A 26639-nucleotide genomic window follows, 5' to 3' on the forward strand; every position below is an offset into this window, starting at 1 on the left:
AAATTAAATGCATTTTAGCTATATCATTTGGCTAATAAGGTAAAAAAATTCATTGGTCTTGTCCTATGTTGTACCACAAGAAGAAATCCTAGCAGGATAAAAAGTGTCAGAATTTAGGTTCTGAAAATCCTCACTTCTATTTTAATCTCCATAGATACTTTAATAAAGAAAAGTTGCATTATACAGTACCTAATATGTAGAAAGTTTTCAATAAATGTTGACAGTGAATTGAATGTATTATACAACGATCACAATTCTAAAATAAGACTTTACTCATAACAACAGTTTTGTATTTGACATATAAGCCTAATTTAAATTTCTGTGAGAGTAAACATAGGCAGTAAAATGTTGAAAGAATGGAAATTGGAGCCAAAAGTGGGGCTCCCACTTCCTAGTTGGAGGTTAAGTATATCTTTTACCTCAACTCCAAATATAAAATGTAGGTAATTTAAGACCTATTTTATCAATTACTGGAGATATCACATTTTTTCGGCAAATTGTCAAACCATCATACAAATTAATGGTTTTATTTAACCTAAGGTAAATGGACAATTGGCTATTGGGATAGTAGGAGTAGAAGACCCTTGTAAATTTCCTACAAAACTCTCAGCTGCCTGAGAGTAAAGACACTGTCTTTATACCTTTCCTTAATTACACCATATAGGGTAGTACCTGAATATAGTAGATATTAAGTAAACATTTGTTGCAAGGTAAATAGTAAGAAAGTTGTTTGCAATAAAGGATGAAGTTGGGGCTGAATATTAAGTATTATAGGTGGAAAAGCAGTAGCTGAAAGAGGTACTTTAACAAAGTACAATGAACATGGACTTTAGTGAAACTTAATGAAGGTTGTCCTTACTCCTTTTTGGTGTGTGTGTGTGTACATTTTGACATTAAATGTTATAAAATAAGATGATTTTTTTCAACCAACCAACCAAGTGAAAAAAAAGTAGGTGGTTTAGATTGTCATTTTATAATGAATACAGGTGACTGAATTTATAATATTTTGTGAAAGCTTACATTATTCTTTCTGACTAGAAAATAAAATATTTAATGTTTTCCTATAATACAAGTGACTATCAAGAATTCATGAAGCTTTTTCTCATGGAAAATGGAAACTTTGTCACTAATCAGGTTCCCCAACCTTCTTTTCCCCCTATGGTTTTGAGGAAGCTCAGAGTGATGTTTTTAGCCCATTTTTACCAATGACATGGAAGTACTCTCATTTACATGTCATTTACCAATGACATGTGTACTCTCTTTTTCTTCTGGTTGTTTTTCTTCATTATATTTACATTGTCCATGACATCTTTTTTTTTTTTTAAAGATTTATTTATTTATTTGACAGAGAGAGATCACGAGTAAGCAGAGAGGCAGGCAGAGAGAGGAGGAAGCAGGCTCCCCGCTGAGCAGAGAGTCTGATGTGGGGCTCGATCCCAGGACCCTGAGATCATGACCTGAGTTGAAGGCAGAGGCTTAACCCACTGAGCCACCCAGGTGCCCCCATGACATCTTTTTCTATTCTATTACCTCTTATTTGTTCTCTTAAGCTACTTAAAAATTTTTTTAATGAAGTGAGATATATACCAAAGAAATTAATTTTAAATAAATGTGTATTTTTTAGTACATAACTTCTTGGTAACATCTTTGCTGGTACTTTTTTCTCCTTTCCATTTCTCTGTCATTTCTATATCTGTCATTTTTAGTATATAATTTATTCAAGAAATGGAACCACATCTTTATGTAAGGTAAGCCATTGGAGGAACTTCTTCTTTTAGAAGAGGTAAGATATGTAACTAAATAACTTTAATGTAAGGAATAGATTGAGTAATTAGTAAGGGCTAGAAAGAGAGTCACAGACCAAATACTAAGGGAATTATAAGAAGGAAACTTAACTTTCAGCCATATGAAGGAGGTTATACACAGGAAGAATCTTCATACTATGACAACTGATTGGGTTTTGAGTGGCAAAGGAGAAGGAAAGTAAAAAGAACATCGAATTCTAAGCTTTGTGATTAGGACACTGGAAATATTAATATAAATAGGGGACATAGAATGAAAAAATTATGGAGTCTGTTGGAGGTGACTGTGGAACAGCCAAGTAGAAATGTCAACTTGTCCCTTAAAATGATGAATTAGAGCTGTGGAAGAAAGTTTTGGAAGTTGTTCATATAAAGATAATCACATGCAGGTGTGCATAAAAATGTTGCAGAAGTCAAGAATTTATATCATATAGTCAAGGGAGAGGGTGTAGAGAAAGGAGAAGGAAACCATGGATGGGTCCTTGGGGAAGATCACCTGATGAAACAATGAAGAAGAGCCTGAGAACAAGCATCAGAAGCAGCAGTACAGTATAATGGGAAGAAAAAAAATATCAAGAATAGAATGGATCAACAATGTCACATGCTATCAGGCTGGAATAAGATAAGAACAAAGAAAAGGAAATAAAATTTGTAACTTGGAGGTCAATAAAAGCATTTTTAGGAGCAGGTTGAAACTAGAATCTGCTTTTCAAAGTGTTAAGGAATGTGTGGGTACTGAGAAAATGGCCATACTGAGCATGCTTTCCTCCTTCAGGAATTTTGCAAATTGAAGGGAATGAAAACATAAGTCAATAGAATGGTAGAGTTACTAAGGGAGTCACCTTAAAGACATGATTAATTCTTGGGGCACCTGGGTGGCTCAGTGTGTTAAAGCCTCTGCCTTAGGCTCAGGTCATGATCCCAGGGTCCTGGGATCAAGCCCAGCATCAGGCTCTCTGCTCCGTGGGGAGCCTGCTTCCTCCTCTTTCTCTCTCTCTGCCTGCCTCTCTGCCTAGTTGTGATCTCTATCTGTCAAATAAATAAATAAACCTTTAAAAAAAACAAAGACATGATTAATTCTTAATTCTTGAAAATAAAAATAATTAGAAGTTTGCTGAAAATGCAGAAAAAATTGAATAATGTGGGGCATTGAAGGAGTTTTCATAGTGAATTCAAATTGTGATTCTGAACCAATAGTATTAGGATAATCAGAGAACTTGGAAATGCAGATTATCCAGTCCCAGCAATCTCTACTTAAACAAGCCCTCCAACTGATTGTGGTGCACAATAAAATTTGAGTTCCACTGGCCATTCTCAGTAGAAGGTAAAATCACCTACAAAGAGAGAAGAGCAGTGGAACCCAGAATACGAGGAGGGTAGGAAAGATAAGGATTAGGTATTGACGACTGTGGTAGTAAGTCTATTAGAGTGATTAAAAAGAATGTCTAGCAAAAGAGGGAGTCCAGTAAGATAGAGATAATCTGTTTTAGACTAAATTGGCCTAGTTTGTGGAATTTCTTTAAGTCACAAAGAAGTCAAAATCTAGGGGCAGAGAAAGGGGATGGTAGCTACCCAAAGTAAGGAATCAGCAAAATGATGACAGTAATCAGAGATTAAACAGAGAGTAAACAGATTTTAATGGTTCATAGAAAAAGCATTGTTAGATTGGATAACAGTGGAGTCCAGCCTGGCTTGGAAATGAGGGCTGGAGAGCTTAATGAGGGTGAGGTTCAGTAGGAATGAGGGAGTAAGAGATGAAGTAAGAAAGTGATGATAAGAGAAACAGACATTAAATAGTTTCAACTGATGAGTTTCAAGGAGTAGCAAAAGTCTGTGAGGCCTGAAGATGTAGTGTAAATGAAGAAATTGAGGGTGATAAAGAACGAGGAGGACAGAGTGTGAGGAATATCACTGATATGAGTGATGAAGTTCTCTTAGATGATTCCAGGGCAGGAGTCAGCAGGAAGTAGAGAGAAGATTGTAAACCTACCAATGAAACTGTCAAAATATGGGGAGAGTAACTCGGTCAATAATAGTGACAATTCAAGCCAAAACATATGCTATATATGGTTTGCAGGGTTTTAGAGAAAGGAGATGGTTGATCAAAAAAACCCAAACCACCTGAATGTATAAAACTGTATTGAGAAAAGAATTAGCAATAGATATTTTTAAAAAATGAAAAAAAAATTAGGGAATTATTAACACCAGCAAAAAAAAAAAACCTAGTTGTATTAATAAAAGAAGTAAAATAGTATTAACACCAGCAAAAAATCCAGTTGTATTAATAAAAAACAAAATCGTACACAAATTGGTTCAGCAGTAAATAATATTTCCATAACAATAATAATATAAACACTGAATACTGCTTTAGCTAAGAAATGGGGATTTAACTATATTGGGATGTTGGAAGGGATGGAAACAGATGGATGAGGGATTAATAGAACTAAAACTTTATATACCTGGAATTATCAACAGATAACATGCAACACTGATACATCAAGAAATAACATTAGAATTTGCATACTATTTAACTGTATGGAAGTAAATACCAAAGGAAAACACTAAGAGTTGAAAATGGTTGTCTCTGAGGAATGGGTATGAAAGAAAAGGGTTGAGATAAAGAATTACTAAAATATGCTTTTTAGTGCTATTTGAATTTTTAAGCTACATACATGCATTACTTTGACTTAAAACCATTAAAAACTGTTTTTTGAAAATAACAATTCTTGTTGGCCACAAAACAGAGTTTAAAAGTGTGCCAGTGCAGGAAATAACAGACAGATAATGGAGTTTGGTAAAGACAGGCCCAAAATAGATACAGATTAAATTTTTGGAAAGAGTAAGCATCAGATTATTTTCAACAATGGAGATGAAGAAAGCAAGAAATATGAAGGAAGACTTTAACCACTTTTTAATGAGAGAGGAAACAGGCTGAACTTCTGAGTTTACTGAGCGAACCAGACCAGAGATTTCATCATTAGTGAATGACTTATTTTAAATAAACACTGTAGCAAGTTTTATGTATACTTGCCAGAAAAAGCACCTGACACTAAGATCTGTGCTATCTTGATGATGACAAAAATTGAATTTTCAAATCATGAAAGAAAAGCATTAAAATTGGAATATTTTCATTGGCAATAGCACTATTCAAGAGAAAAAGACTATTCCTTTTGCATCTTACCATGACTCCAAAAGATTTCTTGGCAGCTTCAAGCCAAGTGGAAAAGGGTTGCACATATAATATACATAGTTTTTTTTTTTTTTTTTTTTTTTTTTTTTTTCTCATTTTATTTATTTTTTCAGCGTAACAGTATTCATTCTTTTTGCACAACACCCAGTGCTCCATGCAAAACGTGCCTTCTCCATTACCCACCACCTGTTCCCCCAACCTCCCACCCCTGACCCTTCAAAACCCTCAGGTTGCCCCAACCTCCCACCCCTGACCCTTCAAAACCCTCAGGTTGTTTTTCAGAGTCCATAGTCTCTTATGGTTCGCTTCCCCTCCCCAATGTCCATAGCCCAGCCGTAGCAACATCTTCCTAGGAACAACAGCAAAGGCAAGGGAAGCAAGGGCAAAAATGAACTGTTGGGATTTCATCAAGATCAAAAGCTTTTGCACAGCAAAGGAAACAGTTAACAAAACCAAAAGACAACTGACAGAATGGGAGAAGATATTTGCAAACGACATATCAGATAAAGGGCTAGTATCCAAAATCTATAATATACATAGTTTAATTTTTCTTATAAACACCAACTGTATGGCAACTTGTAAAATGAGTTCAGCTGAGCTTTTCCTTGTCATTAACATATGTAAAATTACGTTTCTTTTTTTAAAATTTATTTATTTGACAGACAGAGATCACAAGTAGGCAGAGAGGCAGTCAGAAAGAGAGAGAGAGGAGGAATCAGGCTCCCTGTTGAGCAGAGAGCCCAATATGGGGCTCAATCCCAGGACCCTGGGATCATGACCTGCACTGAAGGCAGACGCTTTAACCCACTGAGCCACCCAGGCGCCCCTGTTTCTTTTTAATGGCAGGGAAATGACCACAATGTGTTATTCTTAATGTTCCCAGGGAAGGAAATGTGATTGAAAATAAAGAAGTGTAATTGCTAATGTTTTGAGTTTGAAGTCAAAATGATAATGTTTTATGGAAAACATACATAAATTAGTTTTATAAAAAATATTTTGAAGCCAGGTTTTTGGATACTTGATTTTTAGAAATATTTTAATGATTTTTGCTTAGTGGAAAGAATTTTAAATGTGATTTAGTTTCATTTAAAAATATCATTACATGAGCACTGGGTGTTATATGTAAGTGATGAATCACTAAATTCTACTCCTGAAACTAATATTACACTATATGTTAACTATCTAGAATTTAAATAAAAACTTGAAACAAACAAAAATCATCTTAAAAATGTAAAAATAAAATTAAAAAAATAAAAATATCATTACAATGGGAACCAATGTCTTCTATTGATGTTTTTAAGGATTTGGAGCCTGGAGGTGGAAAACAAAGAAGGCATAGAATCAAATATTTATTTGAGCATCTACTATGTACTTGGCTCTAAGCTGAATACTTTACATATTTTATTGTCTTTAATACAATAAAGGGGGAAACTGAGGTTCAGTTATGTCAATATGTCAGTTATTTACTTATTTGAGAGAAAGAGAGAGCATGTGTACAGCAAGGAGGGGTAGAAGGAGAGGGAAAGAGAAACTCAAGCAGATTCCATGCTCAGCCCAGAACCCAACATAGGATTGATCTCACAACCCTGAGATTATGACCTGAGCCGGATCCAAGAGTTGGATGCTTAACTGATTATGCCATCCTGGTACCCCTCACCTTATGTATTTTTTACATGTTCACCCCCATGTTTATTGCAGCATTGCTTACAATAGCCAAGACACAGAAATAAGCTAAGTGTCCACTGGTGGATGGAAGGACAAGGAAGATGTGGTACATACACACAATGACACATCATTCAGCCATAAAAATAGAATGACATCTTGGCATTTGTGACAGCATAGATGGACCTTGAGGGCAAAATGCTAGTTGAAGTAAGTCAGAGAATAGCAAATACCCTAAGATCCCATTTATATGTGGAATCTAAAATAACAACAAAAACCAAAAACCCAAATTCATAGAGTGAAGAGACGGTGGAGATGTAGGGGTGGGGGTAGGTGAAACGGGTGAAGGGGTCAAAAGGAACAGACTTGCAATTAGAAAATAAATAAGTCAGAAGGATTTAATATATAGCATGGTGACTACAGTTAATAATACAATATTACATGTATGCAAGTTGCTGAGAGAATAGATCTTAAAAATTCTCATCATTAGAAAGAAGTTAAAGAAACTGTAGAAAGTGACAGATGTTAATGAGACTTATTGTAGTTATCATTTCACAACATATATAAATATCAATTCATTATGTTACACACCTGAAATATAATGTTGTATGTCAATTACACTTCAATTTTAAAAACTACAATGTTCACTGTGTTTTTTTCCTTTATTTTAATTAATTAATTAAATTTAATTTTTATTTAAATTCTAGTTAGTTAACATATAGTGTAGTATTCATTTCAGAAGTAGGACTTAGTATATAACTTAGTATATATAGAACTTACATATAACACCCAGTGCTCATCACAACATGTGGTCTACCCTAATACCCACTTAGCCCATCCCCAACCCACCTCCCCTCCAGCAACCTTCAGTTTGTTCTCTATAGTTGAGTCTCTTATGGTTTGCATCCCTCTCTCTTTTTTCCCCTTACCCTATGTGCATCTGTTTTGTTTCTTAAATTCCACATATGAGTGAAATCATATCATATTTATCTTTCTCTGACTGACTTACCTTGCTTAGCATAATACACTCTAGTTTCATCCACATCACCACAAATGGCAAGATCTCATTCTTTCTGAGATTACACCACATTTCCCTTATCCACCCATCAGTGAATGCTTGGGCTCTTTCTATAATTTGGTTATTATTGATAATGTTGCCATAAATATCAGGGGGCATGTGCCCCTTCAAATCAGTATTTTTGTATCTTTTGGGTAAATACCTAGTAGTGCAATTGCTGGGTCATAGGGTAGCTCTATTTTTAACTTTTTGAATAACCCCCATACTGTTTTCCAGAGTGGCTGCACAAGTTTGCTTTCCCACTAACAGTGCAAGAGGGTTCCCCTTTCTCCACAACCTTGGCAACATCCGTTTTTTTCCTGTGTTGTTAATTTTAGCTGTTCTGACAGGTGTGAGGTGGTCTCATTGTGATTTTTATTTATATTTCCCTGATGATGAGTGATGCTGAGCATCTTTTCATGTGTCTCTTAATCAACTGGATGTCATCTTTGTAAAAACATCTGTTCATGTCTTATGCCCATTTTAAAAATAGGATATTTATTTTTTGGGTATTGAGTTTGATAAGTTCTTTGTAGATTTTGGATACTAACCCTTTATCAGATATGTCACTTGCAAATATCTTCTTCCATTTTGTAGTTTGCCTTTTAGTTTGTTGATTGTTCCCTTCATTATGCAGAAGCTTTTCATCTTGATGAAATCCCAATAGTTCATTTTTGCTTTTGTTTTCCTTACCTCAGGAGATGTCTGCTAAGTTGCTTTGCCCAGTGTCAAAGAGGTTGCTGCCTATGTTCTCCTCTTAGATTTTGATGGTTTCCTCTCTCACATTTAGGTCTTTCATCCATTTTGAATTTATTTTTGTGTATGGTATAAGAAAGTGGTCCAGTTTCATTCTTCTGCATGTTGCTGTCCAATTTTCCCAACACCATTTGTTGAAGAGACTGTCTTCCTTCCACTGGATATCTTTCCTGCTTTGGCAAAGATTAGTTGACCATAGAGTTATGGATACTTTTCTGGACTGTCTATTCTGTTCCATTGATCTATGTCTCTTTTTTGTGCCAGTACCATACTGTCTTGATGACTACAGTTTGTAATAGAGATTGAAGTCAGGAATTGTGATGCTTCCAGTGTTGCTTTTCGTTTTCAAGATTGCTTTGGCTATTCAGAGTCTTTTGTAGGTATATACAAAGTTTAGGATTGGTTGCTCTAGCTGTCTGAAAAAATGTTGTTGGTATTTTGATAGGGAATGCACTAAATGTATAGATTGTTTTGGGCAAAGTGTAGACACTTTAACAATATTTGTTCTTCCAATCATTGAACATAGAATGTTTTTCCTTTATGTCATTTTCAATTTATTTCATAACAGTTCTAAATTTTTCAGAATATAAATCTTTTATGTCTTGGTTAGGTTTATTTGTTTTCACCTTATGCTACCTCCAAATTACAATTTAACTCTAAAAACAAACTAAAAATGGCCAATCCTTAGTTTTAAGAGAGTCTGACTTATATTTGCTCTATAACTCTTTAAAGAGACTCTCCTGCCCATGTACAGAGACATTTAAATGCCAAGGAGTCTAGGGGGTGCCTGGGTGGCTCAGTCTGCTAAATGTCTGCCTTGAGTTCAGGTCATGATTCCAGGATCATGGAATCAAGTCCTGTGTTAGGTCACCTGCCCCACAAGGAGTCTGCTTCTCCCTCTGCCACTCCTCCCACTTGTTCTTTCAATCTCTCTCTCTCTCAAATAAATAAATAGAATCTTTAAAAAATAAATTTCAAGGAGTCTAGTTGCAAGAACTCATTTTCTTCCCTTCTTTATCTATGGGATCTGCACAAACAGATTACCCTGTCTTCAGTCTGATCAGGAGTAAATCCTATGCAATCCATATAAATGGAATTAATAGCTCTACTTCCCAGGGCACTATCCTGTTTTCAGCAGAAAAACCAGAAAAAATTAACCTATACAAAACCCTCCAATATTTAACAAAGCTACATCAGCATCTCAAACTGAAGCATAAATAATGAAATAAATTGTTAGTTATTCAACTCTTCCCATTTTAAAAATAGACAATATCTAGTCTGGTCAAATATACTATTAGTTGTACTAAGTTAGTAAAAGGATATCATAGCATCACCACTGCCACTGGACAAGATCCTTAATCCTGTGATATTGTTCCCATCTCTGATCATTGTCCCCCACTCCATTCTTATTTATTTATTATTTCAAAAAAATTATTAACATATAATGAATTATTTACCCCAGGGGTACATGTCTGGGAATCATCAGGCTTACACATTTCACAGCACTCACCATAGCACATACCCTCCCCAATGTCCATAACCCAGCCACCCTATCCCTTCCCCCAACCCCCCAGCAACCCTCAGTTGTTTCATGAGATTAAGAATCTCTTATGGTTTGTCTCCCTCCTGATCCCATCTTGTTTCTTCTCCTCTCCTACCCCACACAACCTCTCACAACCTTTTTTCCTACCCCTACCACACACTGCCTCTCAAATTCCTCATATCAGAGAGATAATATAATAATTGTCTTTCTCTGGTTGACTTATTTGGCTTAGCATAATATCCTCTAGTTCCATCCACCTCATTGCAAAAGGCAAGATTTCATTTTTTGAAATCTTATATATATATATATGATGGAATACGATGGAATATCTATATCTATATCTATATCCATATCTATATCTATATCTATATATACACACACCACATCTCCTTTATCCATTCATCTGTTGATGGACATCCAGGTTCTTTCCATAGTTTGGCTACTGTGGATATTGCTGATATAAATATTCAGGTGCACATGCCCCTTCAGATCACTACATTTGTAACTAAGAATACTTATTTTTAGTTAACTATGATATTATATGTGTGGTATAAGAAAGTGGTCCAGTTTCATTCTATTGCATGTAGCTGTCCAGTTTTCCCACCATCATTCATTGAAGAGACTGTCTTTTTTCCACTGGATATTTTTTCCTGCTTTGTCAAAGATTAGTTGACCATAGAGTTGAGGGTCTATTTCTGGGCTCTCTATTCTGTTCCATTGATCTATGTGTCTGTTTTTGTGCCAGTACCATACTTCCTTGATGATTAGAGCTTTGTAATAGATCTTGAAGTCTGGAAGTGTGATGTCACCAACTTTGGTTTTCTTTTTCAACATTCCTCTGGCTATTTAGGGTCTTTTCTGTTTCCATATAAATTTTAGGATTATTTGTTCCCTTTCTTTGAAAAAACTTGATGGTATTTTGAAAGGGATTGCATTAAATGTGTAGATTGCTTTAGGTAGCACAGACATTTTCACAATACTTGTTCTTCCAGTCCATGAGCATGGAATATTTTTCCATTTCTTTGTGTCTTCTTCAATTTATTTTATGAGTACTTGATAGTTTTCTGAGTAGAGATTCTGTGCCTGTTTGGTTAGGTTTATTCCTAGATATCTTATGGGTTCTGGTGCAATTGTAAATGGGATTGGCTCCTTAATTTCCCTTTCTTCTGTCTTGCTCTTGGTGTATAGAAATGCAACTGATTTTTGTGTGTTGATTTTATATCCTGACTCTTTACTGAATTCCTGTCTGAGTTCTAGCAGTTATGGAGTGGAGACTTCTGGGTTTTCCACATAAAGTATCATATCATCTGCAAAGAGTGAGAGTTTGACTTCTTTGTCGATTTGGATACCTTTCATTTCTTTTTGTTGTCTGATTGCTCCCTCCCTCCATTCTTATTGTTATTACTCTAGCTTAAGTTTTACACCTGAAATAGCTTCTAATAATCCCTGAAATTTTTCTCTGTGTCATTTTCTTAAGTTGTAGACTTTATAGTTTATAAAGAACTTTCAACATATGTTTTTATTTAGACTTTACATCAACACTGTGAGGTAGACATTACTATCTAAATTTTATGGATGAGGATATTTCTGAGAGATTTGGTATTTATTAAAAACATACAGTTTGAAAGGTACAGAGTCTGAAACTGGAACCCAGTTCTTCCTCCTCTGAAGCTGGTCCACTTTCTGTTATGTCACCCATACTTCTCCCTAGCAGGCTCTTAGTCCATTGCTCTATTTATGTTTACACTATTGATAAAGGGCTCCCCACATTTCTCTGTATGAATACTGGCTCTACTGTATGATAGCTGTGCAAACCTTTACAATTAACTTATGAGTGATAAATCTCTATTTTTATGAATAGGAAACTGAATCAAAGCAAAAAATTAGACTAAACTGTATGAAATTGTTGCTAGTTGACCAACTTTGCCCTATAAAAATGACAATTTTAAATGATTTAACTTAACTGAATAAAATGTTTTTAAGCATTATCAATGTAAGATGTTCAACACCATCTGAACCATGTTTTAGTGTAGTCCTAGATAACAGAATATTTCCATAGATGAAATTCAAAGAAAATATAATTTTAGGGTTTCTTTAGAGTGGAAAAATATGGATTTTAAATCTTTTATGGTTATTTTGGCCAATATAGCCAAAGTACATATTTCAAAGTTTTAGTTCTTAGAAATAATCTCGTGTATATTTAATATAAAATAATCAAAACTCTTGTGTGTGCAAGCTTCTACTTTTTTTTTTCTTATTCTTTTCCTTCTATCTTTTAGTAAGAGCTTCCTATGAAAGAGGTCAATTTAAGCAAGCTATTCCTTACTGGGAAAAAAGAACTGAAAAAATACAAATGATGACTGATTCCCCACTGGTTCAGTTATTGTTGTTAGTTTTACCAAGATACAAGATTTTTTTTTTCCTTTTAACTCTTGTATAACAGATGTTTCCAAGATTCCAAAGTCTTCAGAATATAAATTAGTCATCAATGATTGTATCCTAAGAGATTTCTCCTTAGCAACCAACCTTTAGTTTCTATTTTGCTGATGTAATATACAATAAAATCTATACATTTTCTGACTCGAGTTAATATAACATATTTTCATAGAATGTATATAGGAAGCAATTGCCAGTTTGCAAAAAGTGACCATTATAAGCTTTAGATAATATTATTTCCAATTCATTGTTCATTTAAATACCATTCCCCATGAAAATATTTAATGTCGCACAACCATTGAACCCATTTTAGAACTGAGGATCAGCTAGAAATTAAGTATTCATTTAACAATTTATAATTTTCCTCATAGATTTAATGCATTAATAGACCTGAATTATTTTGTCTTCTGAGAGGAAGTAGAAAATTTTGTTTTAAAAATGGTGTTAATGAAACACAAATACCTCAATATTTTGGTGAAAATTCAATGTGGGTGCCTATACAGTGAAGTGAGAAGGATTTAAGAGTTACTTCAGTTTTATAAGGAATCAGTTGATTGATCTTACCTGATCATGTATATGGCTTGATCCACCACTGCACAGTTCATTTCCAGTGTTTGTAGAAATTGAATCACTTCCTGTGATGGTTTGGATTTGTTGGCTAGAATGGGATTGTTGACAATGAGGAGAGTGGATGATCCGAGGTTCTTGGACAATGTGATGATGGCATTGGACCTGTGGATAGTATTCCTAAAACACACATACATGCCAAAATAGCCACTGAGAATACAAATTACTAATTGAGAAAAGCCCACTGAGAGCATTTGTAAAAATTTAATATGTTCTTTCACAAGGTCATTCAATCCCTAGGATTTGTAGCTTTAGTATATGGTATCTATATTTTTCAAACTATTTTATTGGGAGAAATTTTATTGAATTATATATATATATATATATATTTTTTTTTGATCAGGTGGCTGTGACCATCCAAATACTTACCTAAATTGGCCAGGGAATTGCATGTTCTGATTAAATTAATATTCCATTTATACTTAACACTAAGACTACAATGAATATTAATTACTCTTTGATGATTCAACAGGCACTTCAGCATCTAATTTCATAACAATATTATCATACTGAAGATATAGATTGATATAAAATTAGAAAATAATATAATGCAGTGATTTTCAATATCAGGAAGCTTATTAGAATCACAGTGGGGGCAGGCAAAATTCTTATGCTTATGAAAATCAAGCACAAATTAAGAGAAAAGATTGGAAAACAGTGACTGAACATTCAGATCTAGAAAAAGGGGATCCTAACTAATTCTACCACTTACTCTGTGATTTTGGGAAACTATGCAATCTTTATGAGCCTTAGTTTTCTCGTTTGCAAATATGGAGATAACATGTGTCTCATTGGGTTGCTGTGAGGAGTAAATGAGTTAATGTTTATAAAGTGCCTATTACAAAGTAGGTGGGTAATAAATATTTATTATCATATTATTATTTTCTTATCATTAATCATCATCCACCCCACTAATTTTGCAGGTGACAAAAAAACCCCTAAGGTCCAATTAGCAATAATCGCGCCTCGGATAAACCTCATTGGCTACGATACTGCCGTCCAGAGAGGTAAGATGCTTTACTCATAATGACATGACAATTTCTTGGAAAAATTGGGATTTGAATTGATAATTTCTAGCTCAAATTTCTTTCAGAACATAAAGCTGACTTTTTACTGTCCTCAAAACAGTCTGGAACTTGTTGCTTTTAAACTAAATCTTTACTATCTGCTTGTTCATTTGTCTTGGCTTTTTTTTTTTCTGATAAAGTATAAGTCACAGAATAATAAAGGATATCAGGTTTTTTCAGGTTTGAGGATTTCAGGCATATTTCAATTTCCTAAATTATTCTGTTATTATTCTACTTTGATAACAGGCATCTGAAAGACAGTGTTCAAAAAAATTCTCTATTTTGAATCAGAATGTTACATTCAGGGGTGCCTGGGTGGCGCAGTCATTAATCGTCTACCTTTGGCCCAGGTCATGGTCCCAGGGTTTTGGGATTGAGCCCCGCATCAGGCTCCCTGCTCAGTGAGAAAACCATTTCTGCCTGTTCCACTCCCCCTGCTTGTGTTCCCTCTCTCACTGTCAAATAAATAAATAAATAAATAAATAAATAAATAATTTTTAACAAGAATGCTACATCCATGCACATATGTTTAGCTTTGGAAGTACAAATTCAATCCTCTATTTCCTTTTGACAGTGGAAAGCTGACCTGCATTAATAAAGTAAAGCAATTCAAATCTTATATTTCTTTTAACATGGAACAATTTCAAACTATATTAAATGAAAAAAGCAAGGTACATAAGAAAGAATATGCTATGCTCCCTTTTATATAACATTTTCAAATATATACATATGTGTATATTTACAAATATATACAACTTCTTTTAAAAACATAGAGCAAAAATCTTTTAAGTGTGACTGCCCATGGGAAGAGGAACTGAGAGACAAGAGGGTTAGGATAGAGAAGGTTTGTTTTGTTTTATTTTTTTGTTTTTTGTTTTACTACTGTATATATTTTTATTCTCTTTTTATATACTTTTTGGACCTTTTTATACTTTTTATGTTTTGAAATTTTTAACATGTATACAAATTATCTTATGTGTACAAAATTATTTTGTAAGAAAAATATATGAAGAAACATATTTTACAAATAGAAACCACCTTAGTAACAATTGATAATAAAGGTCATAGAATCTGTTCATAGAATCATTTTCTCCAGGATCTTTTCAAATACGACGCACTTTATATGCTAACACTAAGATCGGTACAGTTTAGAAGTCAGACTGTGTACTATCAGCCATTTATTTTGGTACAAATTATAGGGGTGAATGTATTATCTGTTCTTTTATGTTACAAAATACCCTCATACACTGGATTAGAATAAAGTCAGAATGATGGGCTAAGAAAACCTTCACCCAGTGGGGAACTTGTACACTACTGCAATAGAATTCTTCCTGAAAAAAAATTAATGCAAGTTACTCCTAACTTTGAAGGACATATCAGCATAGGACAATGAACAAAACAAAACTCATTTCTCAATCATCTTTCTTTATTAATATATCAGTTGACTCTTAAATAGAATGCTGACAGTCTATCTGGGGTGTCTTGTGGTTTTGCTCAGTCTATCTGGCCTCTGAACCACTCATTAGTATCACTGAAGTCTTAGCAGATTTTCTGTTTCAATTATCATACCTGATTACTAAAATTATTGTTCTAAAGCATAATATTCATACATTACTCATATTTTTGAAGTGTACCACAAGGTAGATTTTTAATGTATAAAAATCAAACATTTCTGAATAATCATATATTTTGTCTTTTTTTTTATGTTATGGAATATACATAATTCTTTTTTTTTTTTCCATTTTATTTATTTTTTCAGCGTAACAGTATTCATTCTTTTTTCACAACACCCAGTGCTCCATGCAAAACGTGCCCTCCCCATTACCCACCACCTGTTCCCCCAACCTCCCACCCCTGACCCTTCAAAACCCTCAGGTTGTTTTTCAGAGTCCATAGTCTCTTATGGTTCGCCTCCCCTCCCCAATGTCCATAGCCCGCTCTTCCTCTCCCAATCCCACCTCCCTCCAGCAACCCCCAGTTTGTTTTGTGAGATTAAGAGTCATTTATGGTTTGTCCCCCTCCCAATCCCATCTTGTTTCATTTATTCTTCTCCTATCCCCCTACCCCCCCCATGTTGCTTCTCCATGTCTTCTTTGATAGAAAAAAATATACAGAGTACAGTTCATATGAACTACATAATTATCTTGCAACTGGCACCAATTTACCACCCTTCCATGACAAAGACCTATGTTTTGGGCAGGTTTTATCTCCTAAGAGCTAGTCCTATTTGAACTAGTCTTATGTAACATTAATTATTTCATCAAGACTCCAGCTTTCCAGCTTGTCCTACTGCATCTCTATCACTGAGGAAACTCAACTAGGTCAAGGCAATTGTAGTTTGTTCCATATGCGTGGTTCCTTTTACTCTGGGTAGTCTCTCATGGCAGTCCCCAAACTCCCAAATCATTTAAGTCACTAATAAAAAAAGTGTATGTAAAAAGGTAAATATTCAAATTAATAGTAAGTAACTGTATTGTTCTTTCAAAGGAATTCTTCTTTAACTGTTCCATGTGTATAGCAATGAGAATGTACAGGATATTCAGCATTTTCTTCTAGGAACCAAGATTCAGAAAAGTATTTATCCTTTTTTTTTTTTTTTTAAAGATTTTATTTATTTATTTGACGGAGAGAGAGATCACAAGCAGGCAGAGAGGCAGGCAGAGAGAGAGGAGGAAGCAGGCTCCCTGTGGAGCAGAGAGCCCGATGCGGGGCTTGATCCCAGGACCCTGAGATCATGACCCGACCCGAAGGCAGCGGCTTAATCCACTGAGCCACCCAGGCGCCCCAGTATTTATCCTTTTTGAGACAAGAAATTAAAAGGAGCATGAAATGATGTGTCTCAAAAATTTCTTACTTTTTAAAATGTGTCAGATTTATTGTTTTCTTAGTCTAGTTGGATAAAGGACAGATGTTATAATTTGATAGCTTGAGGAAAGTGCCCCCTTAAAGAACTGACATATTTGATAAAATTTTTCTATTTGGAATCATAATGTCCAGAAATATTCTGTTGTTCTTCTGAAAGATATGTGTTCAATACATACCATAACAAACCTTCTAATATATCCAACTTTCTAAGTAGATCAGAGTCTTAAAGGTCTGGATTTATTTTATTCTGAGAGTTTACACTATTTTTATTTTTAAAAAGCATCAAATAATTAATAATGTATTAGTTACTATGAATCTGATAACAACTGCCCATAAATACTCATAAAAATATGTTCTTATTCCAAGAAAATTTAAAAGAATTTAACATATTGTAATGTTTCTTTTGCATATGATAAAAATGATTTTGTGATAAAATTCATTTGATATTATTTAACTGCCTGTTATAGGTTAAATTTTGTCTCCCCAACAAAATGCAAATGTTAAAGTCCTAATCCTTAGTACCTCAGAAAGTGACCTTGTTTAGAAACTGGGGCTGCTCCTTTTTTTTCCCCTTGAAACAAGGCTTTTATAGAAGTAAGACATTAAAATGAGGTAATTAGAATGGGTCCTTATCAAATATGACTGGTATTGTCATAAAAAGGGAAAATTTGGACACAGAGACAGACTTGAACAGAGAGAAGATGATATGAAGACACACAGGAAGGATCCCATGTGAAGATAAAGGATTAAAGTTACGCATCTACAAACCAAGTAACACCTGAGACCACAAGAAATTAGGAGATAGGCATAGAAGAGCTCCTTCCCTAAAGGCTTCAAAGGGAGCATGACCCTGACAACACCATGATTTCATACTTCTGACCTCCAGACCTGTGAGACAATAAATTTGTGGGGTTTTTAAATTAATTAATTAATTTTTTTCAGCATAACAGTATTCATTGTTTTTGCACAACACCCAGTTTTCCATGCAATACGTGCCCTCCCTATTACCCACCTCCTGGTTCCCCCAACCTCCCACCCCCGCCCCTTCAAGACCCTCAGGTTGTTTTTCAGAGTCCATAGTCTCTTATGGTTCGCCTCCCCTTCCAATTTCCCTCAACTTCTTTCTCCACTCCATCTCCCAGAATGTGATACTTTGTTACAGCAGTCCTAAGAAACTAACACACTGTCCCATTTCAAGTATGTCCAAAAGACAAGTCCTAGACTCTGTCTGGGCTGGATATGTTTGTATCCACTTATAAGATCAATGTGAAACTTCTGCTGGCTACAGTAACAACCCTGCTTGTACGTCTAGTATCTTTACATGCTATGGAATTACCATTGCTCTGCTACAGTTCTGAATGTTGTACTTGGTCTCCAAGCTGAATTAATGAAATTTTTAAAAATGTGACTTGAGGAGTCCTGGACAGATCCTAAGATGGCGGAGAAGTAGCAGGCTAAGACTACATCAGGTAGCAGGAGATCAGCTCAATAGCTTATATAAACATTGCAAACACCTACAAATCCAACGGGAGATCGAAGAGAAGAACAGCAATTCTAGAAACAGAAAATCAGCCACTTTCTGAAAGGTAGGACTGGCGGAGAAGTGAATCTAAAACGACGGGAAGATAGACCGCGGGGGCAGGGGCTGGCTCCCGGCAAGTGGCAGAGCAACGGAGCACAAAATCAGGATTTTAAAAAGTCTGTTCCACTGAGGGACATTGCTCCAGAGGCTAAACCGGGGTGAAGCCTACGCGGGGTCAGCGTGGCCCCAGGTCCCACAGGGTCACAGAAGGATCGGGGGTGTCGGAGTGGCACAGAGCTCGCAGGGGTTAGAACCAAGAAGCCGGCTACAGAGACAGAGCCAAGGACTGAACTCTCAGCTCGGGGATACCTTGAACTGGTCGCGGGCTGGGTGAGCTCGGAGCGCAGCTGGAGGCTGGGGATACGGGAGTGATTGGGCGCTGTCCTCTGGGGGCACACTGAGGAGTAGGGCCTCAGGCTCTCGGCTCCTCCGGGCTGGAGGAGGAGTCCTCCAGAACTCTAGGGAAAGCATTCAGGGAACAGAAGCTTCCAAAAGCGAACCCGAGCCGATTATTTAGTCCGGCCCCGGTAAGGGTGGTGCAATTCTGCTTCAGGCAAAGACACTTGAGAGTCACTACAACAGGCCCCTCCCCCAGAGGATCAACAAAATATCCAGCCAGGACGAAGTTCATCTATCAAGGAAAGCAGGTTCAATACCTAGGACAGCAGCGGAATTCCAGAGGAGGAGGAAGCAAAGCACGGAACTCATGGCTTTCTCCCCATGATTCTTTACTCTTGTGGTTAATTCAATTTTTTTGTTCAATTTTTTTTCTTTCTTTTTTCTTCTTCTGCTAAATTTTTAAAAACATTTACCCTTTTCTTTTTTAACGTTTTTTGACTAGTTTATCTAATATATATATATATATATTCTTTGTTATATTTTTTCTTTATTTGTTTTATTTTTTAAATTTTTTTCTGTTTTTTTCTGAACCTCTTTTTATCCCCTTTCTCCCCCCCACAATTTGGGGTCTCTTCTGATTTGGTTACAGCATATTTTTCTGGGGTCTTTGCCACCCGTTTAGTATTTTATTTGATCCTTCATATCCTCTTATCTGGACAAAATGACAAGGCGGAAAAAATCACCACAAATAAAAGAACAAGAGGCAGTGCTGAAGGCTAGGGACCTAATCAACACAGACTTCGGTAATACGTCAGATCAAGAGTTCAGAATGGCGATTCTGAATGTTCTAGCCAGGCTCGAAAAAGGCATGGAAGATATTAGAGAAACCCTCTCTGGAGATATAAAAGCCCTTTCTGGAGAAATTAAAGAACTAAAATCTAACCAAGTAGAAATCAAAAAAGCTATTAATGAGGTTCAATCAAAAATGGAGGCTCTCACTGCTAGGACAAATGAGGCAGAAAAAAGAATTAGTGATATAGAAGACCAAATGACAGAGAATAAAGAAGCCGAGCAAAAGACGGACAAACAGCTACGGGAACACGAGGGGGAGAATTCAAGAGATAAGTGACACCATAAGACAAAACAACATTAGAATAATTGGGATTCCAGAAGAAGAAGAAAGAGAGAGGGGAGCAGAAGGTCTATTGGAGAGAATTATTGGAGAGAATTTCCCTAATATGGCAAAGGGAACAAGCATCAAAATCAAGGAGGTGCAGAGAACCCCCCTCAAAGTCAACAAGAATAGGTCCACACCCCGTCACCTAATAGAAAAATTTACAAGTCTCTGTGACAAAGAGAAACTCCTGAAAGCAGCCCGGGAAAAGAAGTCTGTAACATACAATGGTAAAAATATTAGATTGGCAGCAGACTTATCCACAGAGACCTGGCAGGCCAGAAAGAATGGGCATGATATATTCAGAGCACTAAATGAGAAAAACATGCAGCCAAGAATACTCTATCCAGCTAGGCTATCATTGAAAATAGAAGGAGAGAAAAAAAGCATCCAGGACAAACAACAACTGAAAGAATTTGCAAACACCAAACCAGCTCTACAGGAAATATTGAAAGGGGTCCTCTAAGCAAAGAGAGAGCCTAAAAGTAGTAGATCAGAAAGGTACAGAGACAATATACAGTAACAGTCACCTTACAGACTAATAATGGCACTAAATTCATATCTCTCAATAGTAACCCTGAATGTTAATGGGCTAAATGCCCCAATCAAAAGACACAGGGTATCAGAATGGATAAAAAAACAAAACCCATCTATATGTTGCCTACAAGAAACTCATTTTAGATGCGAAGACACCTCCAGATTTAAAGTGAGGGGGTGGAAAACAATTTACCATGCTAATGGGCATCAGAAGAAAGCTGGGGTGGCAATCCTTATATCAGATCAATAAGATTTTAAGCCAAAGACTATAATAAGAGATGAGGAAGGACACTATATCATACTCAAGGGTCTGTCCAACAAGAAGATCTAACAAGTTTAAATATCTATGCCCCTAACATGGGAGCAGCCAACTATATAAACCAATTAATAACAAAATCACAGAAACACATCAATAATAATACAATAATAGTAGGGGACTTGAACACTCCCCTCACGGAAATGGAGAGATCATCCAAGCAAAAGATCAACAAGGAAATAAAGGCCTTAAATGACACACTGTACCAGATGGACATCACAGATGTATTCAGAACATTTCATCCCAAAGCAACAGAATACACATTCTTCTCTAGTGCACATGGAACATTCTCCAAAATAGATCACATCCTGGGTCACAAATCAGGTTTCAACCAGTATCAAAACATTGGGATCATTCCCTGCATATGTTCAGACAACAATGCTCTGAAGCTAGAACTCAATCACAAGAGGAAAGCTGGAAAAAACCCAAATACATGGAGACTAAACAGCATCCTTCTAAAGAATGAATGGGTCAATCAGGAAATTAAAGAAGAATTGAAAAAAAAATCATGGAAACAAATGATAATGAAAACACAATGGTTCAAAATCTGTGGGACACAGCAAAGGCAGTCCTGAGAGGAAAATATATAGCGGTACAAGCCTTTCTCAAGAAACAAGAAAGGTCTCAAGTACACAACCTAACCTTACACATAAAGGAGCTGGAGAAAGAACAAGAAAGAAACCCTAAACCCAGCAGGAGAAATCATAAAGATCAGAGCAGAAATCAATGAAATAGAAACCAAAGGCAATAGAAAAAAATCAATGAAACTAGGAGCTGGTTCTTTGAAAGAATCAATAAGATTGATAAAGCCCTGGCCAGACTCATCAAAAAGAAAAGAGAAAGGACCCAAATAAATAAAATCATGAATGAAAGAGGAAAGATCACAACTAACACCAAAGAAATACAGACAATTATAAGAACATACTATGAGTAACACTACGCCAAAAAATTTGACAATCTGGAAGAAATGGATGCATTCCTAGAGACATATAAACTCCCACAACTGAACCAGGAAGAAATAGAAAACCTGAACAGGCCCATAACCAGTAAGGAGATTGAAACAGTCATCAAAAATCTCCAAACAAACAAAAGCCCAGGGCCAGACGGCTTCCCAGGGGAATTCTACCAAACATTTAAAGAAGAACTCATTCCTATTCTCCTGAAACTGTTCCAAAAAATAGAAATGGAAGGAAAACTTCCAAACTCATTTTATGAGGCCAGCATCACCTTGATCCCAAAACCAGACAAGTATCCCACCAAAAAAGAGAACTACAGACAAATATCCTTGATGAACACAGATGCAAAAATTCTCACCAAAATACTAGCCAATAGGATTCAACAGTACATTAAAAGGATTATTCAGCACGACCAAGTGGGATTTTTTCCAGGGCTGCAGGGTTGGTTCAACATCCACAAATCAATCAATGTGACAGAACACATTAATAAAAGAAAGAACAAGAACCTTATGATACTCTCAATAGATGCTGAAAAAGAATTTGACAAAGTACAACATCCCTTCCTGATCAAAACTCTTCAAAGTGTAGGGATAGAGGGCATATACCTCAATATTATCAAAGCCATCTATGAAAAACCCACCGCAAATATCATTCTCAATGGAGAAAAACTGAAAGCTTTTCCGTTAAGGTCAGGAACACGGCAGGGATGTCCATTATCACCACTGCTATTCAACATAGTACTAGAAGTCCTAGCCTCAGCAATCAGACAACAAAAAGAAATTAAAGGCATCCAAATCGGCAAAGAAGAAGTCAAACTATCACTCTTCACAGATGATATGATACTATACGTGGAAAACCCAAAAGATTCTACTCCAAAACTGCTAGAACTTGTACAGGAATTCAGTAAAGTGTCGGGATATAAAATCAATGCACAGAAATCAGTTGCATTTCTGTACACCAACAACAAGACAGAAGAAAGAGAAATTAAGGAGTCAATCCCATTTACAATTGCACCCAAAACTATAAGATACCTAGGAATAAAACTAACCAAAGAGGCTAAGAATCTATATGCAGAAAACTATAAAGTACTCATGAAAGAAATTGAGGAAGACACAAAGAAATGGAAAAATGTTCCATGCTCCTGGATTGGAAGAATAAATATTGTGAAAATGTGTATGCTACCTAAATCAATCTACACATTTAATGCAATCCCTATCAAAATACCATCCACTTTTTTCAAAAAATGGAACAAATAATCCTAAAACTTACATGGAACCAGAAAAGACCTAAAAAAATCAAAGGAATATTGAAAAAGAAAGCCAACGTTGGTGGCATCACAATTCCGGACTTCAAGCTCTATTACAAAGCTGTCATCATCAAGACAGCATGGTACTGGCACAAAAACAGACACATAGATCAATTGAACAGAATAGAGAGCCCAGAAATAGACCCTCAACTCTATGGTCAACTAATCTTCGACAAAGCAGGAAAGAATGTCCAATGGAAAAAAGACAGCCTCTTCAATAAATGGTGCTGGGAAAACTGGACAGCCACCTGCAGAAAAATGAAATTGGACCACTTCCTTACACCACACACGAAAATAGACTCAAAATGGATGAAGGACCTCAATGTGAGAAAGGAATCCATCAAAATCCTTGAGGGGAACGCAGGCAGCAACCTCTTCCACCTCAGCCACAGCAACATCTTCCTAGGAACATCGCCAAAGGCAAGGGAAGCAAGGGCAAAAATGAACTACTGGGATTTCATCAAGATCAAAAGCTTTTGCACAGCAAAGGAAACAGTTAACAAAACCAAAAGACAAGTGACAGAATGGGAGAAGATATTTGCAAACTACATATCAGATAAAGTGCTAGTATACAAAATCTATAAGGAATTTAGCAAACTCAACACCCAAAGAACAAACAAACCAATCAAGAAATGGGCAGAGGACATGAAAAGACATTTCTGCAAAGAAGAAATCCAGATGGCCAACAGACACATGAAAAAGTGCTCCACGTCACTCGGCATCAGGGAAATACAAATCAAAACCACAATGAGATATCACCTCACACCAGTCAGAATGGCTAAAATTAACAAGTCAGGAAATGACAGATGCTGGCGAGGATGTGGAGAAAGGGGAACCCTCCTCCACTGTTGGTGGGAATGCAAGCTGGTGCAACCACTCTGGAAAACAGCATGGAGGTTCCTCAAAATGATGAAAATAGAACTACCCTATGACCCAGCAATTGCACTACTGGGTATTTACCCTAAAGATACAAACGTAGTGATCCAAAGGGGCACATGTACCCGAAAGTTTATAGCAGCAATGTCTACAATAGCCAAACTATGGAAAGAACCTAGATGTCCATCAACAGATGAATGGATAAAGAAGGTGTGGTATATATACACAATGGAATACTATGCAGCCATCAAAAGAAATGAAATCTTGCCATTTGCAATGACGTGGATGGAACCTGAGGGTATCATGCTTAGTGAAATAAATCAATCAGAGAAAAACAACTATCATATGATCTCCCTGATATGAGGATATGGAGATGCAACATGGGGGGTTAAGGGGATAGGAGAAGAATAAATGAAACAAGATGGGATTGGGAGGGAAACAAACCATAAATGACTCTTAATCTCACAAAACATACTGGGAGTTGCTGGGGGGAGGTGGGGTTGGGAGAGGGGGAGGGGCTTATGGACATTGGGGAGGGTATGAGCTATCATGAGAGCTGTGACGTGTGTAAACCTAGTGATTCACAGACCTGTACCCCTGGGGATAAAAATACATTATATGTTTATAAAAAAAAAAAAAGAAAGGATGAATACCCAACTTTTGTAGCAACATGGATGGGACTGGAAGTGATTATGCTGAGTGAAATAAGTCAAGCAGAGAGAGTCAAGTATCATATGGTTTCACTTATTTGTGGAGCATAACAAATGACATGGAGGACATTGGGAGATGGAGAGGAGAAGGAAGTTGAGGGAAATTGGAAGGGGAGGCGAACCATAAAAGACTATGGACTCTGAAAAACAACCTGAGGGTTTTGAAGGGGGGGGGTGGGAGGTTGGGGGAACCAGGTGGTGGGTAGTAGGGAGGACACGTATTGCATGGAGCACTGGATGTTGTGCAAAAACAATGAATAGTGTTTTGCCGAAAAAAAAATTAATTAATTAGTTAAAAAAAAAGAAAAAAACAAACAACAACAACAAAAAAGATCTGAGTCCTAACCCTGAAAAAGAAAAAAATGTGACTTGAACTACAGTTTACTACACTTTTACAGAATAGAGTATTGTACATATCTGTTCATACATAGTGTTCACTTAAAAATTCCCTTGATATATTCTTTTGCATTTTTTCAAGTTTTTATTTAAATCCTATCTAGTTAACATGTAGTACAACATTGGTTTCAGGAGTAGAATTTAGTCATTCATCACTTACATATAACACCCACTGCTCACCACAGCAAATTCTCTCCTTAATGACCATCACCCACTTAGTCTATCCCCTGCCCACCTCCCCTCCATCCATCTTCAGTTTGTTCTCTATAGTTAAGAGTCTCTCATGGTTTGTTTCTTTGTCTTTTCCCCCCTTTCCCTATGCTCCTCTGTTTTGCTTCTCGAATTCCACAATTTAGACAAAGTTATAATATTTCAAATTATAATTTTTGTGAGACCATTTCAAAAGAGACATACAAAGCATTGGGACATTTGTATTATATTCAGTTTCTGCCATTAATTTTGTATGTGACTTGATACATTTTTTTTAAAGATTTTATTTATTCATTTGACAGACAGAGATCACAAGTAGGCAGAGATTCAGGCAGAGAGAGAGAGAGGGGAAGCAGGCCCCACATTGAGCAGAGAGCCCGATGTGGGACTCGATCCCAGGACCCTGGGATCATGACCTGAGCCGAAGGCAGAGGCTTTAACCCACTGAGCCACCCAGGCGCCCGACTTGACACATTTTTACTTTAGTTTGCCCTTCAGTAAAACAGGGACAATAATACTTCACATGGATAGAATGAATATGAAAGTGTTAAGGATGATATGAAGGACTGTAGACATAATAAGTTATTATTGTGACTCATAGAGGCCTTGATGGGCACTTGACAATTGATTGTCACTTTCACTCTATTAAAATGCTGGTAATTCAAAAGTATACACTTAATAAACTTTAAAACAAATTTTACATACCTGATCCGTATTTAGCTTCTCTACTTTTCTTATTGTTTTTTCATAAATAACATTGTTTCCCGGGAAGAAATGGCCTCCTCTTAGGAATGGAGAAAATGGTTCCTATAAAGACAATAATGATTATGTTTTTGTCTTAGGCGAACCATAAGAGACTTTATTTTTTAAAAAAGGAAAAATATCTTTCTCAGCCCCTTCCAATTTCCCCTGAAACACTTTGTTAGGCCTAGTAGAAGGTAGTAGGAGAGACCCAGATTACTCTGTTTAAGAAAACAGGCTATCTTTGTTACTATTTCTTTACATCTTTCAAAACTTTATTGGGCTGTCATTCTATTTTCCTAGTGTGCTAACTCAGAGTTTATTAAAAACTAGATATTTGCTTAAGTTAAGGTTCCTCTGAGACTATGGACTCTGAAAAACAACCTGAGGGTTTTGAAGGGTCAGGGGTGGGAGGTTGGGGGAACAGGTGGTGGGTAATAGGGAGGGCATGTTTTGCATGGAGCACTGGGTGTTGTGCAAAAACAATGAAT

At 36.2% G+C, this 26639-nt stretch overlaps 1 protein-coding gene and 1 pseudogene across 2 annotated transcripts in view; both read right to left on the reverse strand.

Moving 5' to 3' along the window:
- The window catches only part of POF1B (POF1B actin binding protein), a 105443-nt gene that overhangs the window by 47529 nt on the left and 31275 nt on the right, over window positions 1-26639 (reverse strand). For both annotated transcript variants that reach the window (XM_045995770.1, XM_045995771.1), the window contains 2 exons: window positions 26113-26214; window positions 13011-13193 (listed from right to left, as the gene is read on the reverse strand). In XM_045995770.1, the coding sequence (XP_045851726.1) occupies window positions 13011-13193; window positions 26113-26214 (285 nt within the window). The remainder of the gene's footprint in view (window positions 1-13010; window positions 13194-26112; window positions 26215-26639) is intronic.
- LOC123935642 lies at window positions 13930-14082 on the reverse strand (annotated as a pseudogene).

The sequence above is a fragment of the Meles meles genome, chromosome X (genome assembly GCF_922984935.1).
Source record: "Meles meles chromosome X, mMelMel3.1 paternal haplotype, whole genome shotgun sequence".
NCBI classification, from domain to species: Eukaryota; Metazoa; Chordata; class Mammalia; order Carnivora; family Mustelidae; genus Meles; species Meles meles.